Consider the following 21,353-nt stretch of genomic DNA (forward strand, 5'->3'; position numbering starts at 1 on the left):
AATGAGCTCAGCCAATGGCTGTGAGCCTCAGCTAGAACAGGAGGAAAGGGGAGCGTATGTCAGCAGGTGACAGCATCGGAGAGGAGCAGTAAACAGTTTGCGCTGGTCCTTATAAGCAAATCACGTATTACGTATCACTGGACACTTTTTAGTGGTTATACGGAAATTCATGAGCTTTTCTAGTGGGTATACGGCGTATACCAGCGTATCACGTAGACTACACCACTGACTCACACCTTATCAGGAGAGGTCAGCTCAAAATGTTCCCAGAAAATCTCCTCTTTCTGGCTGGTTCCATCATCAAAAATGAAACAGCTGCTGCCCCTTATATTTGGAATCAGTCACGTGGTACGGCCGGCTCGCGAGGCTTCGAACGTCACCGCTTCAAACCCACGACACATCACTACTAATTAGCATTAACCCGCTCTGTGTGCGAGTATCTCTCTGTGCGAAAAAAAAGAGGGACCGAGGTCCAGTTGTTTTTCCAGGTTTGTTCCCGATGTCGGCACTAACCTCGTGAGAACTGCCATGCTGGCTATTGCAGGTGGCAGTTCTCGCTGGGCCACCGTACGCGACAGTTCTAATGAAAAAATTCAGTTTGGAGCAGCATAGGCCAAAACGGCCGGGAAAATAATAACAGAATAAGTACAATAAAAATAAAATTAAATAAACAAACAAAATAAAAATAAATCTAATGTAGAATGAAGAGTGGCTGAGTGAATCAAATAATTTAATTTTATCATGAAAACACGAGTTGGAAAATTACGTCATCGGGGACTCTGTCCAATCAGAGGAGGAGCCCTCCAGCCCTCTCACGTGATTCAGCTTCCAACTGCCGCTGGTAAGTTCACAGGAAATCTTTTTTTCTGCCGATTAAAGTGGAAAAATTGGCGCCGATGATATACCGGGACAGAGTTCAGAGGCTCACCGTGCTAAAGTCCTTTTCTGGTACGTTTTTTAGAAACTTTAACCCGGTTTAAAGCCTCTGTCCTGCTATATCAGGCTAGCTAATGCTAACGCTGCCAGCCTTACTCTGTCACCAACTGTCGCTCTCAAAGGCTTTTACTTTGAAAGAGCCTGTTTTGAATCAGTTTGTGTGTTCTTACTAAAATCTCAGGGTGGGACATTCAGGGAGCCCTCTGAAGGCTAACAGGGCTCATAAGTTTTCGTGTTTAACAGAGCAGCAGTCTGCTCTCAGCTACAGCCTTTCAGCTGAGAGCTTCCTCTAAAATAATCATTACATTATCAAAGCAGCTGAAAAGCAACATTGATCAAAGTTCAGATTTTCTTTCTCATAAACTGCTGGATTGATTCATTTTTACTTTGATTTTAGATAGATTTCATATTGACCTTCATACTACCACACTGATGGAAGTTGCTTTCTTACAGAATTGAATAGAATAGCTTTATTGTTATGATTATACTTAACAATGAAATTCCGGTTTGCTGAGCTGAACTTTAGGATGAATAAAGTAATAATTCAGACAAGCCTCTCGGTTTTTGGTGTGATGCAGAAATCAGAGGAAACCTGGTTTGTTTTCAGGGGCACACAGAAAAAGCAGATGTTAAAAGCTGGTGTTATGGCGATGTTCAGGTGCTGGACATCGACAGCATTTATCCCATTTTAACCCCGAAATCTGCTGAAAATGTAGCGGTGAGAGGACACTGTGCTACTTCCTGTTGTCCTTTAAAGCCACACAGAAAGCAGAAGCTTTATTAAATTCAATGAATCCTGCAGAATCCATCAGAGATGGGCTGGTCCTTTAGTACACTTACAATTTAAAGAAGACAGAAAACTGTGAATGAATACAACAATTTAAATAATTTGAAAAAAACAAAAATGGTCCATAAGACTAAACAATGCAGAGTAATTAAAATAAAAAAAATGCTTCTGTTTAATTACAGGGTTGTGTGTTAAAGGGTTAATGTGTGTGTGTGTGTGTGTTAAAGGGTTGATCTGCAGATCTTCAAGTGTTCCTCTAAGCAGCAGAGATGAGCAGCAGGAGCAGCAGGTGCAGCAGGTGCTGGTTAGAGCCAAAGGTCACACACACACACTCTGAAGTTGTTGATGCTGCACTGAACGATCAATAACTGATCAATAATGATCAGGGAATTCTGCTTCAGGGGGAAGTCTACACTGTAACCTGATACGCACCTCCCTTAGAAAGGTAACTTCATGTTGGCCATGTACCCATGTTACCTGGGTCACATAGGTTACCTGGTTTATGTAGTGGGCTCTACAAAGATTCCCCGCAGAGGTCCAGATCTGGCCTCAGCCTCCTCTCCCCTCGGTCTCTCCTCCTTGTTGCTCTGCAGGTGTAGACCTGGTTCTGCTCATGAACCTGCTCTCCACCTGTTCCAGGTTCTGCTTAGAGAAGCAGGATTCAGCTCAAAGCTATCTGCCCATTCTTCTCTGACCTCTGTAGTTCTTGCTGGATATTACCATTCCCAGTAAACCCAGCAGATCATCAGTTTGTGACACACTCAGATCATCAACCATGCCACTTCAGAGTCCCTTAAACCACCTTTCTTCATCATTCTGATGCTCAGTTTGAACTTTTGCAGGCTCTCTTCACTATGTTTACATGCCTAAATGCACTGAGTTGCTGCCATGTGATTGGCTGATCTGATATTTGCTTTAACGAGCAGTTGAACAGGTGTACCTGCTGAATGTCCACACCTGGGGACCTGGTCTTCATTTATTCTAAGCAGCATGTAGGAAAACTGGTGGTAATGTCTTATGTATCCACCAGGAGGAGCAGTGATAATGGAAGCGCATTCATTTACAGCCTGCTACACTGTATATTTATACATTTTAAATTTGCTCAGGGGGTTCTATGATTCTAACAGAATCATGTTGAACCTTTCTGTAAAACACTGATATAAATATTTGCTTGCAGTCAGTAAAGTAGAGGCTGTACACACTGAACAAGCTGATTAATGAACATGACAGCATGAAGCAATTATTTAACCACACTGCTAGTGTTTGTAAACAAAAAGTAAATTTGAAATGTAAACATGAATTGATTATTGCTGGGTTCTGTCAGTGAAAGAAACATGGCAGAAATATGTGGAGCTCTGTTCAAAACATTTAGGGTGAAGACTCAGTGAAAAGCTACTTTAGGGGAGGGACCCAAAGATTTGGTTCTTACAACTACGGGAATAATCCCATGCTGCTGACGTGCCGACATTCCTAATGAATGAACAGTCAAACTGCAAATGCTGACAGGTAGGAGAGCGTTAGCAGGGCGATAGATGTTCTATCAGCAGTTTTACAAATAATTTATAGACTGAGAGAGAGCCCAGACTATAATTAGTATTACAGAGGATTCTTCTGTGGAAGGAGCCCCCCCAGCCCACCTGTGGCCCTCTGCTAGAGTACACGGTCATCTTGGGAGGAATCGACAGGAAGTATTTATAACAACAGTGAAAACAGTCCAGTTTGGGACACATTTTTACCATTTTAGGGCTTGTTGATCAGCTGTCTCACATGATTTGCATCACACTGAAACTTTTTCACCTATCAGTGATCAGGTGTGAAATAAAACACTTCCTGCAGACAAGAAGCTCCCCGCCACCCCCATCTGAGCGAACTTCTGAGCGAACACAACTGTTAAAACCCGGTCAGAAAACTTTTGCATTCAGGAAAACTCCGGCACTTTGACACTTGGACCATTCTTGTTAACACGGAGCAATAATGAGAGCATGGGCTCTACTCTGGACAAACTCGTGGTTTCACTAGCAAAAAATAAACCACCAAAAACTGAATGTCAAATTGGAAAACCTTAAATTTACAGAATTCGCAGAGTGTTCCAAGCTGGCCTTTTATTGATGGTCTTCGAACATCCCGTTTTCTGGAAAGCACCATGAGCTTTGCTCTCAGCCACATTTACATCACATGGACCGGTTCCCTTCCCTCACATCACTGGTCTAATTCACTTTAATTTGGTGTTTCAGTACTCTGCCAAAATCTCTCATTTCTTTATATTTTACAGCACATAGGTGCAGCCATTTATTGAAATGTGCAAACATACATGAATGCAGTTTATAAGGTTAAAAATGGAGCCTGAAAGTATTTGGTATGACCTCCTTTATTCTTCAGCACAGTCTGAACTCTCTGAGGCAGCTTTCTGTCATTTCTGAAGCAGTCTTCAGGAACAGTTCTCCAGGCTTCTTGAAGGACATCCAAAGCTTTTCTTTGGATGTTTCTGCCTTCTGTTCCATTCCCTGTCAGGACGATCCCACACTGCTTCAGTAATGTTGAAGTCTGGGCTCTGGGGAGGCCAATCCATGACTGTTAGTGTTCCATTGTCTGTTTTTCTATCCAGTCATCCTTTTACTGCATTGCCAGTGTGTTTGGGACTTTTCTGTGCTGATCAATGATTTTTCACAAGCTCTCCAGCACCACTGGCTGAAATGCATTTATGAGAAAGCACACCTGTGTGATGGTGGAAGGACGGTGGGGACAGTGCTGTCGTGCAAATTCGGTTTGACATCAGGCAGCAGAGGCAGGACATCGCGGATGACACGTATTAACGCTGATGACGCATTATAAGCTATTTTTAGTAGGTAGCTTTTAAAATAATTTGACAATTGAGAAAAGTGCAGCCCAAAGCTGTGTTTATGGAACTTCTAACAGGAGACTGAAAAGGATTGCTCAGCGCAGCACTACTTTTTTTTTTTAAACTTTATTTATTTACTTACTTACTTAGTTATTAGATTCAATGTAATAAACTGATGAATAGAATGTTTGCAAGGAATAATTTCGGTCATTTGCAGTGACCACCATAAATGATTAAATGTGTGACTAAAAATGTATCTATTTTAGATTTTCAAAACTGGTTCCACCATTGGTTGCAGCTTTGTTTTAGCCAGTGAAAATACTTCAGCATGAAATGTTAACAAAAACATTTATGAACCACAGAAGTCAAAGCTTTTGGGAAGAAAGCACCATCTGTTGGTGCAACTGAGGGAAAGGGGCGTATGGGTGTGTTCATGCTGGAAAGTAGATACACCCCAGGAGAAGGAGCGGCAATTTTAAATAGCTGCATCTATACTCTCGCCGTGACACATGTTTCTCACACATTACGTGGTCTTCTTCTGTTGGGGTTTAACGCGCTCTCCAAACAGCTTCCTGGTGCAGACCTCCACCCTCCATCAGTCGGAGTGCATTACCAGGTGCTGGAGATCAGAATTTAATGACCGTTTGTCTGTTTGAAAAACATGCAAAGCATCCATGTAACCCCACAGGACTGAAGTCAGACCCGCCCTCTTTGTGTTTAAAACACTTCCTGTGTGGACTTGGCTCTTAAAGATCAGCTGGCATCACACCAACATCCAGCTGTGCTCTTATTTTGGTAGATTTGTCTTTGCCCCGCCTTGGCTCCCACCAGCAGGGGGAAATGTGCAATCGGTCAGTTGATCGGAGCTTACTGATCAGCTGGACCTGGTGAGGGCTCTGTCTTTGGTTTTGACTTGAAGTGATGATGTAAGCAGAGAGCTTCATGCTGATTGGCTGCCTGTGTGTTCTGTGTCAGTACGAAGGGTCCCTCCAGCTGTCGGACACGTAAAGGCCCGGGGGGTCGATTCTCCAGAGCTGCTCTAAAGAAGCCTGCATGGACGAAAGATGAGGTAACACGCCAACGCTAACGCTCCCAGTTAACACTGACACTCTGTGTTTACTTTCACAGTAAAAGCCCTCCAGCTGCGTGCTTTTATCGTGAAGGCACAGAAAGCTGAAGTTTTGAGTCAAACAACTCCTCTTTATTCAAGCCCCACATCACACCGAGAATTTGGAGGTCGTCTTCGTTGTTTCATCCCCTCAGTTCAGTGTTTCAGCCTCGGTGCAGCTGAACAGCTCAGACCTGCAGGCCGTCACTCAGGACACTCAGAAAAAGGCTTTTCTTCACATTTATTTTTCCTGTGTTTTTAGCTTTTTGGCTTCATTTCTCTGTCTGTTTGCAAACTGCAAATGTAAAGCGGTCATGCCGATGATGCTGCTGATCTTCCTCCTCAGGACGAGAAGCTGCAGCGACTGGTGAAGGAGTTTGGATCAAACAGCTGGTCTTCAATTTCTCATCATTTCAGAGTGAGTAGCTTTTATTTCAGTCACTGAGGAGGAATCACTACGAGAATATAACCAGTTAATAAAGAAAGACTGCAATGAGTGACTGAATCATAACTTCAGATAAAACTCCCACAGACTGCTGCAAGTTAAACTTGTGTTACACCTGTGTGGACATCATACCTCATACTGCCATTTAAGCCCCACCACCATAAATGATTAATAAGCTTTTTCAGGTAAAGCACGCTAAATATCCTAAAATACAAAAATATAAGCAGTGACCAGAGTGGAGCAGGCTTCATTTACAGGTCTCACAGTGAAGCAGAAACAGTGTGAAACACATAAAGTAGAGCACAGCAGGCGTCGTGACCTCTTTCAAAAAAGACTTTAACTATTAAGGACCTCAAGACGTCCAGCTGGAACTGCCCTGATTCCAGCCTGCTGCTTTCAGGCAGTGCAGAGACCTTTGCCAGGCACTGCCTAAAAACAGCAGAGTCACTGTTCACAGCAGAGTGAACAAACCTTTCTAACACACTACTCTCTGTGTCTGCCTCAGGGTCAGAGGTCACAGGTGGAGTGTCAGCGGCGGTGGCAGCAGATAAAGAATCCAGAGCTGGTCAAAGGTCCCTGGACTAAGGAGGAGGATCACAGGGTAAGGACCTTTACACCAGCACTGCGCTGGCGCCTGGTACAGCACCACCGGGTGAACAACATTAAAGCAATCCAATTAAAAAAACCCAATAAAACTGGTGGGCCTAAGGTTGGACCCTCGCCGTGGCTGTGAGGTTGCTGTAAGAAGCATGAGCAGCAGCCTGTCGGAGGAAACCTGAGCCCAGTTTCTGCTACGTTTGGTTCTCTGAGGCACCGAGACCTGACTCGTCAGAACCAGCACTGTGGAAACAGGTGGACTGATGCTGTGATATCACTTCCTGTGCAGGTCAGAGAGCTGGTGCAGAGGTACGGTGTGAAGCACTGGTCGCTCATCGCCAAACACCTGCGCACCCGGAACGGGAAGCAGTGCCGCGAGCGCTGGCACAACCACCTGAACCCGATGGTGAAGAAGAGCAGCTGGACGCTGGAGGAGGACCGCATCATCTGTCAGGCGCACAGGCTGCTGGGAAACCGCTGGGCCGAGATCTCCAAGCTGATGCCTGGCAGGTACGAGAACAGGTGGGGGCACATCAGGTGGTGTTGATGTGTAGTTACCTGTTGGCCGGTTTCTGTTCTCAGGACGGATAACTCCATCAAAAACCACTGGAACTCCACCCTGAAGAGGAAGGTGGAGAAGGAGGGATACCTGCAGGCCCTGTGCCTCCACAACTCTTGCATCACCTCCTCCAGCACCACCTCCAGACCAGCATCCAGGAGCTGTGGCCTCCCCTGCACCATCCCCACCAAGGTCACCATCCGCCCAGCACCCAGCTGTGAGGTCAGAGCTCAGTGGCGTGCTGATAAGTAACGCTGACGTGTCCTTCTGCAGGCAGACAGTCTGTCCAGCACGAAGGACGAATCCAGCTGCACCTCCAGCGATCAGAGCGCGTGCAGACGCAACAGGAGCGCCACCCATCGGTGCTCCGCCTCCCCTGGCTACGACTCATCTCTGAGCGTCAGCAGACTGGCGGCATCTTTGGAGCTCATGGAGGCGGTACAGTCTGATTTCCACTCTTTTTGGAGCTGTGAAGCCCTCAGCATTGTCTGTCAGGCTCTGTGTATATGAGAATAGTGTTTAACACATATGATTGCTTATTGTTCAAACCTCCTGATTCTAACTGGAGTTTTTCATAGAGCATGGGGACCTGGAGCCGTGACTCAAAGGAAGTGACCTCATCCCTGAAACAGCAACCGGCCCTGCTTCCTGCCTGCCCACACAGAGATGGTAGTGACCCATCAGTCGTGGATCTGAGTAGGAGCTACGTAAGACCGCTGACATTCACAGAAACTTTACACCTGCTCCAGTCAAAGAGGGAACAGGCAGGAGTTTAGGTTTTTTAATCAAATTTTAAAAAGTTAGTATGCAGGTTGCAGGTATGATGGAGCAACTGCTGAATGGTGAGGACAGCGCCTCCGTCATGAATTTCTCCTCCTCATGGAGCAGAAGCAGCCAGGTGGGAGCTGTGAGCTTCTCCCCCTCAGAGGTAACCTGAGAGCAGGCAGGTGTTGGGGGGGGGGGGGGGGGGGGGTCTGTGGCTCTGATGTCTTCTCTCGTGCAGCTCTTCAGTCTGTGTGCTGTGGAGGATCTGAAGTTAGAGCGTCCGGCTTTCACCTCCACCCCACTCTGCTCCCTCAAACACGCCATCAGCTTCAAGCAGGAGGAGGTCTATCCGCACTGCAGCTCCAGCATGCAGTACGCCCACCACTCACCACTCACTCTGAGCATGTCACAGATCAATATCAGATTGATTAGTGAACTGAGGTGAGTTTTTGTGTTCAGGATGCCCACAGAGATTAGAGAGAAGGTCAGAGTGTCCCTGATGTCTGCTCCTCAAACACCAACTCCTCTGAAGCTCAGCGAGAGCCTGGACGAGGTAAGAGGGCATGCTCATGATAATCAGTCCATAATCAGCTGATTATCAGCTGACAGCGAGCTGGTTCTGTGTCACTGAAAGCTCGGCTCCTGTTCAGGTTTCAGTTTGTTCAAGCCAAATGATGAATCTGACCTGGGAGGACAGGAGCATCGATCCTGACAGCCAGCAGTCGGGCAGCAGCTCTGAGGTCAGACGCACATCCTACCATTAGTATAACACATAAGCATAAGATCAACAGGTATGAAATCACTGCCCACTGACCAATCAGATCCCCAGAAAACAGCGTCACCATTCCCGGAACATCCCTCTGACCTCTGCAGGAGAGCGGGAGGGTCTGAAGTCTCTGAGTTTCCCTGATGAGCTTCAGTAATAAATACAGATTCCTTTTTTCTGTTGGCAGCAAACAATTTTACAACAGTTTTAATTGTTCTGTAGAAGTTCAAATCTGATACTAAAACAATTCAGCTACATTGTACTCACTGACCTCAGATCAGATCTGTATGCAGACTGAGCCTGTTTGGATTCAGTTTTCATATTTAATCTTTACTCTGAAACAGCAGCTGAGAGCAGAGAAACTAACCTGATGTTCAGCTGAAGCTCCACGTTTACTTCCAGCGTGTTCTCAGAGTGATGCAGGAACACGTTTCTATGAGCCGCTCGATACTGAGACTCTGAATGAAGCTGTGAAGTTACAGCAGCTCAGACTGAGCGTGCACGGATTCATGTGGTGATGCAGGAAACGTCTAAATGTTGAGTCCCACACCAGGAACACCTGTTCATACCTGTTCAATCAGTCACATTCATCTCACTGTGGAACAGGAAGCTTTAATGTCAGCTTAGAAATCAGCAGCAGCACTGAGAGCGACTCAGACGCAGAATCATTCACTGCACTTCAGATCTTTGTTTTAACCAGCAGATGAACTCGTTTCTGCAGCCTTCATCTCAGATTAACCATTTGATAACATCTCTGTAGGTGCACAGGGATCATTGTCTGTGGGAGAAAAGTCACATGACTTGTGAAACACCCCTTTTTGATTGGTCAGATGCTCCCAGCCCTGCCACTTCCATGTGAACATGCAGGTGAAACCCTGGGTTACCTTAGAGAGCTGATAACCGGCTTCCTGTGAGTGTTTATCCTGAAGGCCAGTGTCAGGGTCAGAGTACAGGTAGCAGAGATAACCCGGGCTCTCTGTGTTTTTAAAGAAAAGCCACCATCTGAAGACCAAGAATCCCACCTCTGGGAGGGCATCACTTTGACCGCTTCGACATTAATGTCAAACAATAACTGCAGCATGCCAACATGTATTGTTACACACATTTTGATATGAAGGCTGCTGCGAGACGAGCCCGAGCGTGCTGGATGAGACTGATAGATAAATATACAGGGTTATACTGCAGGGATCATGGCAGAGTCACCCTGGGGTCAGGATGTTCCCTGGCAGCTCTAGTGTTAACATCTGTTTAATTATGAGCAGCTCTGCTGGAAATAACCACGAACAGCAGAAACCCAGCTCAGCTCTCCCACCTCCTTCAGACTGACAGGTGACTCGCCCTCTTCAGTCACCTCAGAGTGTTCTGAATGCTCCCGAAATACGAGGCTGCAGCACACCGTGACCTCAGGGTGGAGTTAACATTAGCAGCGTTAGCAGCAGTGGGTTAGCTCCTCACTTCCTGTGCTCGGTGTGGTTCTGCATCATTCTGGTCATTGCAGCCGATCGTGTTCAGGCTGCCGCAGGGGATTGTCTGTGCGACTTTAAACTGTGACTTCCTGTCACACAGTTGCATGAGTAAAACCGAAAAACTGACTGGCAAACTGACCTCTGACCTCCAGGTGCAGGGAGAGAGTCTACTGACCTCCATCCTGCAGGTTCAGGGCGAGCACGCTTCAGTCCAGCAGCAGCAGGTCAAGGGAGAGAGTGGCTCCACCCCTGGCTGCTTCCTCTCAGATGGACAGGTGGACATGTGGTGGAATCAGCAGCCTGTAGGCTACCTGCACTCACCTGAGTGCCCCGCCCACAGCACCAACCCATTTGAGGTAAAAACTAGGACCCAGAAACCTGGACCAGGACCAGATGGGTCATGATCCTGTTGGATGAAATGCTGCTTGGGAGGATCACAGCCTGGATTAATATGTGTGTGTGTGTGTGTGTGTGTGTGTGTGTGTGTGTGTGTGTGTGTGTGTGTGTGTGTGTGTACGCGTGCATGTTTCCAGCTGAGTGGTGAGCTGCAGTTGGTGATACTCGGGAAAACAGATGATCAGATAAGCCTGACCGAGCAGGCCCGACTCTTTGAGCAGCCCTGATCTTCATCATTGGTACGTCTGCTCTTCACCATCACCGCAGAGCGTCAGCAAGGATGTTAAAGGGTTCATTCCGCCTCACGGTGCCCTCTGCTGGCTCGACTCGGCATACTAAACACAGTCAGTGTGTCGGTGTCATCACCTCCTGAGTTGTTTTCCCATAGCTGGTTTTAGTTTTTATGGTTTTAATAGCGGACATTCAGAGGGACGGATGGAGGCGTGTCTTTGTCCTGGAGGATCAGCTGACTCAGGTGTCTCCAGCTGGTCTTCGCTCTTTTCTCTTCTTTCTTCCAGCTGGTTTTCCTGAAGCTTCAGAGCATGCTAAGTCTCCTGAATCTGCCCTCCAATCATGAGTGAGCGTTTTAGCATTGCTGCAGCATCATCAGCTTCTGGTGTTTGATTGATTGATTGAGCAGCTGACCCATTTAACAGGTTTAACTTTTTAGAATTTAATTTTAATGTTTTTAATGCTGATTTTTAATGTGTCACATATGTCACAGCGTTTCTTTCTTTCTTGAAATGTGGCTGCTGAATATTTATAACACACACTTTGCACAGTAGATTTATTGATTATATTGATTGTCATGTATTAACTGCTGTTTGAATGGACTTGAAACACTTTTATTTCACTTTTAAACATCAAACTTGTGAATTGAAACAAAAACAAAGTGGGTTTCCTGTTTTAATAAAGTGATGAAGCTGGGACGAGTGTCTGGATCTATTTTGTGCTCTCAGGGCCGAGTCAGAAATCTCGGTGACCGTCTCTGATCAGCTTCTGAGTTTGAACGAAATGTGAACACAGCAACGATGAGTTGGCTTCGTCCCAACTGGGAGGGTTCTTTATCACTTTTGAAGTCCTGGTGGTTCCTCATGTCTAAACTGAGACTGACTTCAGGGATGAGGACTCGGCCTTGAGGACTCTGAGCTGACTGGGAGGTTTTGGACTTGAGAGTTGACTCGATCGGCCTCTGAAACATGGAGTTGCATCAGGCTCGGCTCAGATCTGACCTGAGAGACTTGAGCAGATGAAGGAGGTCCCCGCGGTGACCTGGACCTGACCCCTGTCTTCAGGCTCAGGGTTGGGGGTCAGGAGCAGAGTGAGGAGTAACAGAAAATCGATCTGAACTCAGGTCTAGTCTGGCTGGAAGGCCGTGTTCACAGAACCGGCATCCCGGGCAGGGCTGGGGATGTGGGGGATGTGGGGAAGATGGGGGCAGCTCTTCCTCCTGGATTTGGCCAGGACTCGGTGGAGCAGGCTCGGAGAGCCATGCAAAGCCGCCGAGGAGCCTCCAGACCCTGCCGCCGAGGGACCGTCGAGGCCGAGTGGACGGCGGATGCTGTTTTTCCTGAGCAGCTTTGGGGTGCTGCGACCACTGAAAGGACAGAAAAGAGGGAAAATCAGCAGGTTCACATTTTACACCAAAAACCAGCTGATGGTCGCCTCAGAGCCCATTTAATGTACGTAGCACCAAAAGTGCTAAAATCAAAAATAAATACATCACTTCACAAATAATAAATATGCCAATAAATGCTTGGCATATAATATAAAATAAATAAACAAGTTTTGTCACTGTACATAAAACCTGCTCAAAGGCGACACATGTTGTTGCAGTTACCTTGTGCAGCCACAAGGGGCACCTGCGGTTGGTACAACTGCCGGCACCGAGCCTCTCCTCAGCAGGGTGGGCGTGGCTGTGGACGGGGCTCCGCCCTGTGGCACAAACAGAGGATGACGTCACTTCTTCTGTCAGATTATTCTGTTATTCAGATTATCAGTGACTTTAACACCTTAAAACTTCTTCCCATAAAATTTGCCCCCAAATCTGCTGACGGTGTGACACGTGAACGGGTTACAGCCGCCGCTCAGAAGTCATTTTAAGGTCCAAATTTAAGATTAATTATTAACACCTTTGAAGAGGTTAAGGAATTTTTCAAGGTCAAAAAATGAAACCCAAAACTCCATCCATCCATTTTCTTCTGCTTATCCAGTTCAGGGTGGAGAAGGTGCTGGAGGCTGCTGCCACAGTATGACAGATGGAGAACACCTGGAGAGGTCGCAGGGCTCACAACATTTTATCTACATTAAAAACAATTAAATTTGTGCCATAATTTGTACCTTAAAATGACTTCACCCAACACACAGCTTTAAACTGTTACTGCATATTAAAAAAAACATCATAATCTCTGAATCCTTATTCTTCTCCCCAACAAAATAAAGTTCTTTTATAATTGAATCGATTAATATAGTTTTGAGTTGAACTGCACAGCTGTCCTTTAAAGGTGTAAATTAAGGGGTTTAAATCCCTTAAATCCCTCCGAAACTGGTTTAAAAATACTCAGCGAATCCAAGAAGGTTTCCGTTTCTGCTGCCAGATACGAGAATTAAAGAGATTAGCAGGTACAAACATCCTCAAAGAGCCGAGCCACACAAAAGCTTCACCTCAGTTTGCATCACCAAACTCGATTCAGGTTTCGATTCAGGTGTGACCGGCTGGAGTGCCGGCGCTCCCAGTTGCATCACTGTTATTAAATGCCGGTCAAATTGCAACCACATACGATAAAACAATAATTATTTTTTTCATTCATGCATTCAACGTGTCCCAGAGTGCTGTATCCTTCCTCTGACGGCTTCACAGAAATCGCGTACAAAGCGCCAACAACAAAATGTACTCCATGCGCTTTGCGTGTTCATTAGCATGCTATCACATTTCTGTATCTAGCATAATATATAAATAAAAGTAATTATTTTCAATTTCTTTGTGGGTTAGTGCACTTTTTAGCTACTTTCTGTAGTTATTATGGATTTCTTTCATACATATTATTGAAATTAGGTGTATGAAGAGTCTATTGATGTATAGTAAGTTGAAATATTCCACAAAATGGTATTACAGTATGTATAAATGTAAAGATATGGTCTGGCGGACTTGTTCTATTATAGGTTAATGGCATAAAACATGTTTTTATTTCCTGCCGCTGACGCTGAGAGCTTTAGGAGTCAACACGAAGAGCTGTTTTAATCAGATTAAGGGATTTTTAAGGGATCTGGATTTTCAGAGTAAAGGACCTCATACTGGTTCAGGTTGAGTTTCTAACCCTGTTCTGTGATCGCGATCCCAGTCGACCAGCTGAGTGCCATTACCTGCAGCGGCTCCACACAGGTGGCTGGGAAGTAGCCCTCGTGGCCATTCTGCAGCCGCCCGAACCACCAGACTGCGTCCTCCTTAAACAGAACCTGGACCAGGTCCCCCTGGTTTAGATCCAGCTCCTTCGACCAGCGGGCCCGGTACTGGATCCTCACCACCACCATCTGCCAGTTACAGTCAGTGAGTATAACAATTACCGCCCCCCAGAGGCTCAAACCTGAGCAGCACTCTAAAAGACATTAGTTCATCCATTAAAAAACGTAAAGTTGTGTTTTAGGTGTCCAACAGCTTTAAGAAAATTCATGGAGCCATTAATTTAAACCATTACAGAATGAATTCGGATTTAAAATGATAAACGAGTTCTAAAATATTCAGTAAAATTTCTTGTAGATCTAAGAATGAGGATCACAATATGTGTGTGTGTGTGTGTGTGTGTGTGTGTGTGTGTGTGTATCTTTAATCGGCTTTGAAAAGCTGCTGCTCAGCTCAGCAGGCTGTAAATACACGGAGGTCAGAGGTCACACTGATGTAACCTGATTAGCTCTCTCTCACGTTTGTGAGGAGCCTCTCTGGTCCTGAACCTGGCTCATATCTGAACCACGAACTCTCTTAGCTTTATTTAAGCAGGTCAGTGAGCTAACGTCAGTCCTTTTCATGAGGAGTGAAGTGACACAGCACGACTGGGCTTTGATGAGCCAGCTGACACAAAGAAAGCCTGGCTGTGTCACACAGGCTGTTCAGGGTCTGAGCCACACGGGTCACCAAACACAGCGTCCCCACAAAGTATGAGAATCGTGGCAGTCCCCACAAAGAAGATGGACAAGTACACAAATACATACAAGCAACAAAAAAAGTTGGGTTTTTTTCAAATTTTAAGACCCCATTTTTCTTCTGACCTATGTTTTCTTTTAAATTGTGGAAAGAAAAATACACATTAAGGAGATTATTTCACTCTGTTGGCAGATCATTTAGCAAATTAGCTTTTTTTTTAAAAGAGCTCATTTGCATATTTAAATGTTTCAGGAAGCCTTTAATAAAACAGTTGTCTAAATGAAGGTAATCAAGTGGAAATCTTTCGTAGTCATATATTGGTTAAAATGTTTCCTTGTACATATTTCCAGTAAAAATGTCTCAAGTTTTAAGGCCACAAACCTTCAGTTCAGCAGCTTTTATACCAAACAGCTTTTTTCCTTTGTGTACCCTCAGAGTGTTTTATTGTGATTTTTTTAAAACTACTGCAGAGACACCAAACATTCATTAACACGATCATTTCCTCAGCGTCAGTGTCAAGTGTTTGAAATCCATGTCCAGGTTAAAGAGAGTCAGAAAGCTTTAAAAACCACCTCGTGTTCATCAATGAACACCGTACACTTCATTCTCTCTCTTTTTTTGTTGTTGTTGCTTTTAAATATAGTAATTGTTGTTTTGATTTTTTCACTGTTAATTTCACTGATTCTCCTGTTATCACCTGTTATCTTCCTTTCAAATTAAGATGCTTTTTGGGTTCAGATTTTCAGAGTAATGGCATGTTGGTTTCTCTAACTTAACAGATATAGGAATGTTTCCCGTGTGACAGACATCGGGTTTTACCTTTTCCACTCCCACATGTCTCGTCCTCGCCCTCGACCTGCAGACTGAGAGACAAACACAGGAAGCCTGATATCAACCAATCAGCTCATCAAATAAACATGCTGTGTGTTTGTGTGTGTGTGTGTGTGTGTGTGTGTGTGTGTGTGTGTGTGTGTGTGTGTGTGTGTATTCCTGTTTTACTGATAGAGTGCTTCACATATTTGTGTGCATGGTTTTAAACTCAGTGTGAGGTTATGATATGACTCATGGTTAAAGGGAAGGTTCAAAATTTTTTCAGTTCTGAAGAAAAAAAATAACATAAATTAGAATTTTTGTGTTTTATTTTTAAAACCAAATACTAAAAGTGTCTAAAATGCTGCATCCTGTGAGGAATAAGAGACTCTGAGCTGCTCACAGGTCCATTTCTAACCCAGCGGTTCAGGATGGCTCCAGCATACAGATTCCTCGTTTATAGGAGAGGATGTAGGAGCTGATCAGCTCTGTTCAAACATGATTAAAGGATCAGAGACACACTGGAAGATGTAATCTGCCAGATTAAAGCTTTAACTATGTTAATGGTTTTTCTGAGGAACAGCATCTGATTTTTGGACGGCCTTCTTCCTCGCTGCTCTGTACAAAAAGGTCGACAAATGGAGGTTTGATGTCATGTTTTCACTTCTTGACATCCACTAGGTCGCCAATGATCTCTTCACCTTTCTATGGATATCTTACCTGTCTTGCTTTGAACGATGTGCTGATAACAAGCTGGATGCCCCCAGTCCTCACACATCTTCAGTTTTATAACTGAAGATGTGTGAGGTGAGGCTTCATCTTAAAGGTAATGGCCTCTAGTTCCTGAAGCTAGGCACATCTAAGGTGGCTAACGTGCAGCCTAATCCAAAGGCATTCACTGGTGACCTGGTAGATCTTCAGAGGTTAAACCAGTGGATAAAGGATGTTCTCATTTCAGACCGATGATGAACACTGAAAGCGTTCACCAAATTAGTTTAAAGAAACTGTAAAGGTGACATAACAGGCAGCAGTTTGACTCATCTGGACTTCCAGCTGCTTTATTCCGTTCAGCAGTCTGAGTCTGACCCAGCTCAGAGTGTGAAGTCTGGCTGCAGGCAAAGCTGTGGGCTTCAACCGCTTGGAGACAGGACTGAGTCAGAGGAAGTCAAAACTGAGAGATGTGAATATTCAAGGAACCAGGCTCAGAGGAAGTCCTGCACACACCTGAGGTTTAATCAGACCTGCATTCCCATTACAGGAAGTCAGCTGTAATATTTGAGACCTTCATGGTTCATGAAAGAGCCTGTTACCTTGTCCTCCCTATGAAGAAAAGCAGCTTCCAGTTAAACAAGTTCTGGAAGATGTTCTGGATCCGCTCGCAGCTCTTTAATGTCCTCAGACCTTTTGATCGGTCGACTCGCTGCAGATAAAACTGTCCAGCTCGGTCTGACTTGTCACATACTGACACATCTCAGGACCTCGTGCCATGAGGTACTTTTTAGAGTACTTTTTATCATGCTGGTGAATTTTTATCCAAAAACCAACCTTTGCCCAAAACCTGATCAAGTTCAATCTAACCAGGCAGAGTGAAACTGAAGCTGCACTAAAATAAAAATATAAACAACTTAACATCTGACTTTTATGGTCATTTAAAAACAGCAAACACGCCTGTGAGTGGATCACTGAGATATCGATGCCAGAGGAAGCCGTCTGCATGAGAGAGGCTGGTGCAGAGCGTCAGTATGTGACGAGTCGGAGAACGAGGACGGGTTCCACTGTCAAGACCTGAGCTGAAGGGCGCTCTTTGTTGTTTGTTCTGAGCCGACACCAGCAGGTCATTAATGAACCATCTGAGAGCTTATACATTTCTTCATTAATATGATCCAAAAAATGTTGATGTTCAATTTTTTCCAAAAAGCTGGGATACTGTTTCAGATGTGTAGATCATTTCAAGCCTAAATGTCAAAAAAAAAAATCCAAAAACAACACATGAAATTAAGAAGTTTTATTTATTATTTTTTTTATTTTGAACTTCATGTCAGCAGCATGTTTCAATGGGGTTGTTACAGGAGCAGCACAAGACTGGAAAAGTTGCCTAAAAAAAAGGAAATAGCTGGTTTAACATTACAGAAACACCTCCACCTCCTCTGAGCTCACTTCAGATGGACTGACAGGAAAACGATGTTCTGAACAATCAGAAGCTGAGATTCTGTTTGGTGCTCATGGTTTGGAGCCCCGATGATATGGGGGCAGCATTAGTGCATGGGCAGGACATCTGTGAAGGCCCCAATAATGCTGAACCTTATTTCCAGGTTTAGGAGCAACATCTGCTGTCATCCAGACACTGTCTGTTTCAGAGAAGCTCTTTCTTCTCCCAGCAGAAGATGAGCAAACCTCACTGAGCTTGCACTCCAGCTGCATGGTTCCAAAGGACAAGAGTCCAGCTGCTAAATGGACCTGAATACAGTCCAAACCATCAGTCACTGAAAACATCTGGAGCTGCAACACTAGCACAAAGCAGCAGCTGAGATCCTACAAGAACACACACATCAGGCTTCAACCAACAGCAAACGCTGACAGAGGGTTCAAGAACCTGACAGAGGGTTCGTGAAGCTGACAGAGGGTCCAAGAAGAGCTGATGCAGCTCAGAGGGACACACTGCTAAAACTTTATTTAAACACTCTGCTGAAACAAAGCCAAACTGAGCAGCAAACAATCGCCTTTAACACAGGATTATTGCTTTTAGGAATATTTTCTATTGAATCTGCATTCTGAGTTGTAAAATGAGCTTTAAATGTCTGTGAGTAAGATTTACACAAAGACGTGAGGGGCACGTCTTTGTGTAAATCTGATGATGATTTAGGCAGAAATAAAGACCTGAAGTCTCTCCTTCATGCTCTCGGTCTCTAGAAAGGATTCACTCCTCAGCTTCTTGTCACAAAAAAATGACTCAGGGTGTTAAAGTGTGTTTGCTGAAAGGTAAAGGTGTGCTGCGGATAGGTGTTCACTCACCCTGGGGGGAGAAGACGGTGGTATAAACCTCAAACTGTTCGTTGCTGTGTCTGTAGATCTGCTGCATGCTGTCTGTTCACATACACACACTTGCTGTGAGCTTAAATACCTGCAGCACTAATCCTCTCTCTCTCTCTCTCTCTCTCACACACACAGAGCTCAGCACATTTATATCAGGACATGATGACTCAGAGAAACAGTCCAGCCAACAGATTTGGCTCTTTGAAGGATTGTTCTTCTCAGAGTGAAACTGGTCTAAACTCAGCTCTGATGCTTTTCCTCATGGACACACATCCAGCCTCCGTAAATCAGGAGCATGGCTCTAACAGGTAACCAGGCGAGCAAAATGCAGTTTGCTTCCAGCTGTACATCTGTTTCACTGTACTGAGTGGTAGAAGTAAAAGCCATCTCACAACTTTGGGGGAATACATCACGCCCCTCCTTAGCCATGCCCCTGACTCTGTGTTATTTTGAGCTGAATGAAGCAGCACCTTCAAAGTATACCTGATAGGTTGACACTGAGGTCCATCACAGCCAGGCTTCCTCTGCGTTTGCTGAAACCCGAAACCCCAGTGAGAGATCACAGGTATCAAACACAGTGGTTATCAACTTCCTCTGTTAAATCAGGCTTCACATTCTCACATAAAAACGTCCATTTCATGGGTCATGTGACCCTTCTTCCTCACAGAATACCACTTCCTCCAATCAGAGATGTTATCAGATAATGAGCAACATTTAGACATTTTCTGCACATGAAGGGCCAATTTTATTTACACTATATATGCTTCCCTTAGGCAGTATTATATAGAAAGCATTGCATGCATTTTCATTCATTTCATGGATAGCTTTATCTATTCATGAAGCCAGATGACACAGATTAGTTAAACTGCAGGAATGTCTTAAAGACATAAAGGACTGGATGACCTCTAATTTCCTGCTTCTAAATTCAGATAAAACTGAAGTTCTTGTACTTGGCCCCACAAATCTAAGAGACATGGTGTCTAACTAGATACTTACTCTGGATGGCATTACTTTGGCCTCCATTTTTGAGCAGGATATGTGCTTCAATGCATATATTGAGCAAATATATAGGACTGCTATTTTGCATTTGTGCAATATTTCTAAAATTAGAAACATCCTTTCTCAGAGTGATGCTGAAAAGCTAATTCATGCATTTATTACTTCTAAGATGGACTATTGTAATTCATATATTTTTCTTCCATATTGGCTTCCTGTTAAATCTAGAATAGAATTTAAAATTCTTCTCCTCACATACAAGGTCTTGAATAATCAGGCCCCATCTTATCTCAAAGACCTCATAGTCCTGTATCACCCCAACAGAGCACTTCGCTCTCAGACTGCTGGCTTACTTGTGGTTCCTAGGATAGTTAAGAGTAGAATGGGAGGCAGAGCCTTCAGCTTTCAGGCCCCTCTTCTGTGGAACCAGCTCCCAGCTTGGATTCAGGAGACAGACACCCTCTCTATTTTTAAGATTAGGCTTAAAACTTTCCTTTATGATCAAGCTTATAGTTAGAGCTGGATCAGGTGACCCTGAACCATCCCTTAGTTACGCTGCAATAGGCCTAGTCTGCTGGGGGGTTCCCATGATGCACTGTTTCTTTTCATTCACGTCCTTTTACTCTGTTTATATCACACTCATTAGTTATTATTAATCTCTGTCTCTCTTCCACAGTGTGTCTTTTGTCCTGTCTCTCTCCCCTGCCCCTCCTTGAGCCTGGTTCGGTTTCTCCTTCCCACTGTAGCTCATAGGGAGTCATTTTGACTGTTGGATTTTCTCTGTAATTATTGTGGGGTCTTTACAATATAAAGTGCCTTGAGGTAACTGTTTGTTGTGATTTGACGGTAGATAAATAAAACTGAATTGAACTTGCTTCCTGACAGTTGTCCTAAAGGGGGAGGAACAAAAACAGTTTGTTTCAGACAGATGAACTGATGTGCTGCACAGAGGCCCAGTGTCAGATAAAGGAGTATTATTTTGAACTGTGAATCATGCAAAGCTGCTCTGTGAGGGTCCCACAATTAAATCGAGGAGCTGGAAATGAGCAGAATAAAACTTGTGACGCTCACCTCTTCTGGTGTGGCTGTGGCTGAGGTGGTAGAGCAGGTCATCTACTAATTGAAAGGTTGGTAGTTCAATTCGTGACTGCATGTCAAAGATACTGAACCCCAAATTGCTCTCTGATGCAGCCGTCAGTGAGTGAATGTTAGATAGAAAGCACTTTGGAAAAAAAGAAGTGCTTGTGTGTGAATGGGTAAATGCAATTGTGTTGTATAAGCACTTTGTGTCCTCAGGTAGAGTAGAAAAGTGCTATATAAGAACCAGTCCATTTACCATTCAGTTTTATCCTGCTCCACAGCTAACCTAAGGACAGGCGCCTAAGCAACTACAAACTTTAGGCTAAAAGTAAGAAACATAATGGGGGGGGGGGGTTCTTCATCTCTACCTTCCACCTGAGTCACACAGGTGAGCTCAGGTGTGCTCTGTGCTGTGTTGAGGGTCAGTCCATGTTTAGCTCATTTTCTACATTCAGGGTTAAACCCATTAAACACATCAGATCAGGTTTATATAGCAACTGTTCCTGGATCAGATTAAAGTGGATTAAAACAACAACACGGAGGCTCTTCTGAGAAACACACACACAAACACACACACACACACACACACACACACACCAGGTCTCGTCTGTAAACTCTTTCGCTCGTAAAAT

General features: G+C 44.6%; 2 protein-coding genes across 5 annotated transcripts; one reads left to right on the plus strand and one right to left on the minus strand.

Moving 5' to 3' along the window:
- The first annotated feature begins 771 nt into the window (after nt 1-771).
- On the plus strand, nt 772-11,374 carry LOC115795218 (myb-related protein B-like). Of its 4 annotated transcripts, none has more exons than XM_030751044.1 (15): nt 772-841; nt 1,951-2,021; nt 5,538-5,631; nt 6,017-6,088; nt 6,621-6,716; nt 7,002-7,222; nt 7,295-7,463; nt 7,545-7,709; nt 7,850-7,978; nt 8,083-8,199; nt 8,275-8,408; nt 8,496-8,589; nt 8,687-8,776; nt 10,421-10,624; nt 10,802-11,374. In XM_030751044.1, exons 2-15 carry the CDS (start codon nt 1,993-1,995, stop codon nt 10,889-10,891), a joined length of 1,704 nt encoding a protein of 567 aa, XP_030606904.1. In that variant the 5' UTR covers nt 772-841; nt 1,951-1,992; the 3' UTR covers nt 10,892-11,374. The 4 variants fall into 4 exon arrangements, with proteins under 4 accessions (XP_030606904.1, XP_030606902.1, XP_030606901.1 ...); XM_030751042.1 differs by having other exon boundaries at nt 804-841; nt 1,951-2,027; XM_030751041.1 differs by having other exon boundaries at nt 820-948; nt 1,951-2,027.
- A 113-nt stretch (nt 11,375-11,487) lies between these two features.
- On the minus strand, nt 11,488-18,751 carry LOC115795253 (uncharacterized). Its single transcript, XM_030751085.1, has 5 exons — nt 18,625-18,751; nt 15,622-15,665; nt 14,028-14,195; nt 12,505-12,599; nt 11,488-12,261 (listed from the first exon to the last, which is right to left on the minus strand). The coding sequence occupies exons 1-5, from the start codon at nt 18,689-18,691 to the stop codon at nt 12,021-12,023; spliced, it is 615 nt and encodes a 204-aa protein (XP_030606945.1). The 5' UTR covers nt 18,692-18,751; the 3' UTR covers nt 11,488-12,020.
- Nucleotides 18,752-21,353: the final 2,602 nt, after the last annotated feature.

This window comes from Archocentrus centrarchus, chromosome 17 (assembly GCF_007364275.1).
Source record: "Archocentrus centrarchus isolate MPI-CPG fArcCen1 chromosome 17, fArcCen1, whole genome shotgun sequence".
Classification (NCBI taxonomy): domain Eukaryota; kingdom Metazoa; phylum Chordata; class Actinopteri; order Cichliformes; family Cichlidae; genus Archocentrus; species Archocentrus centrarchus.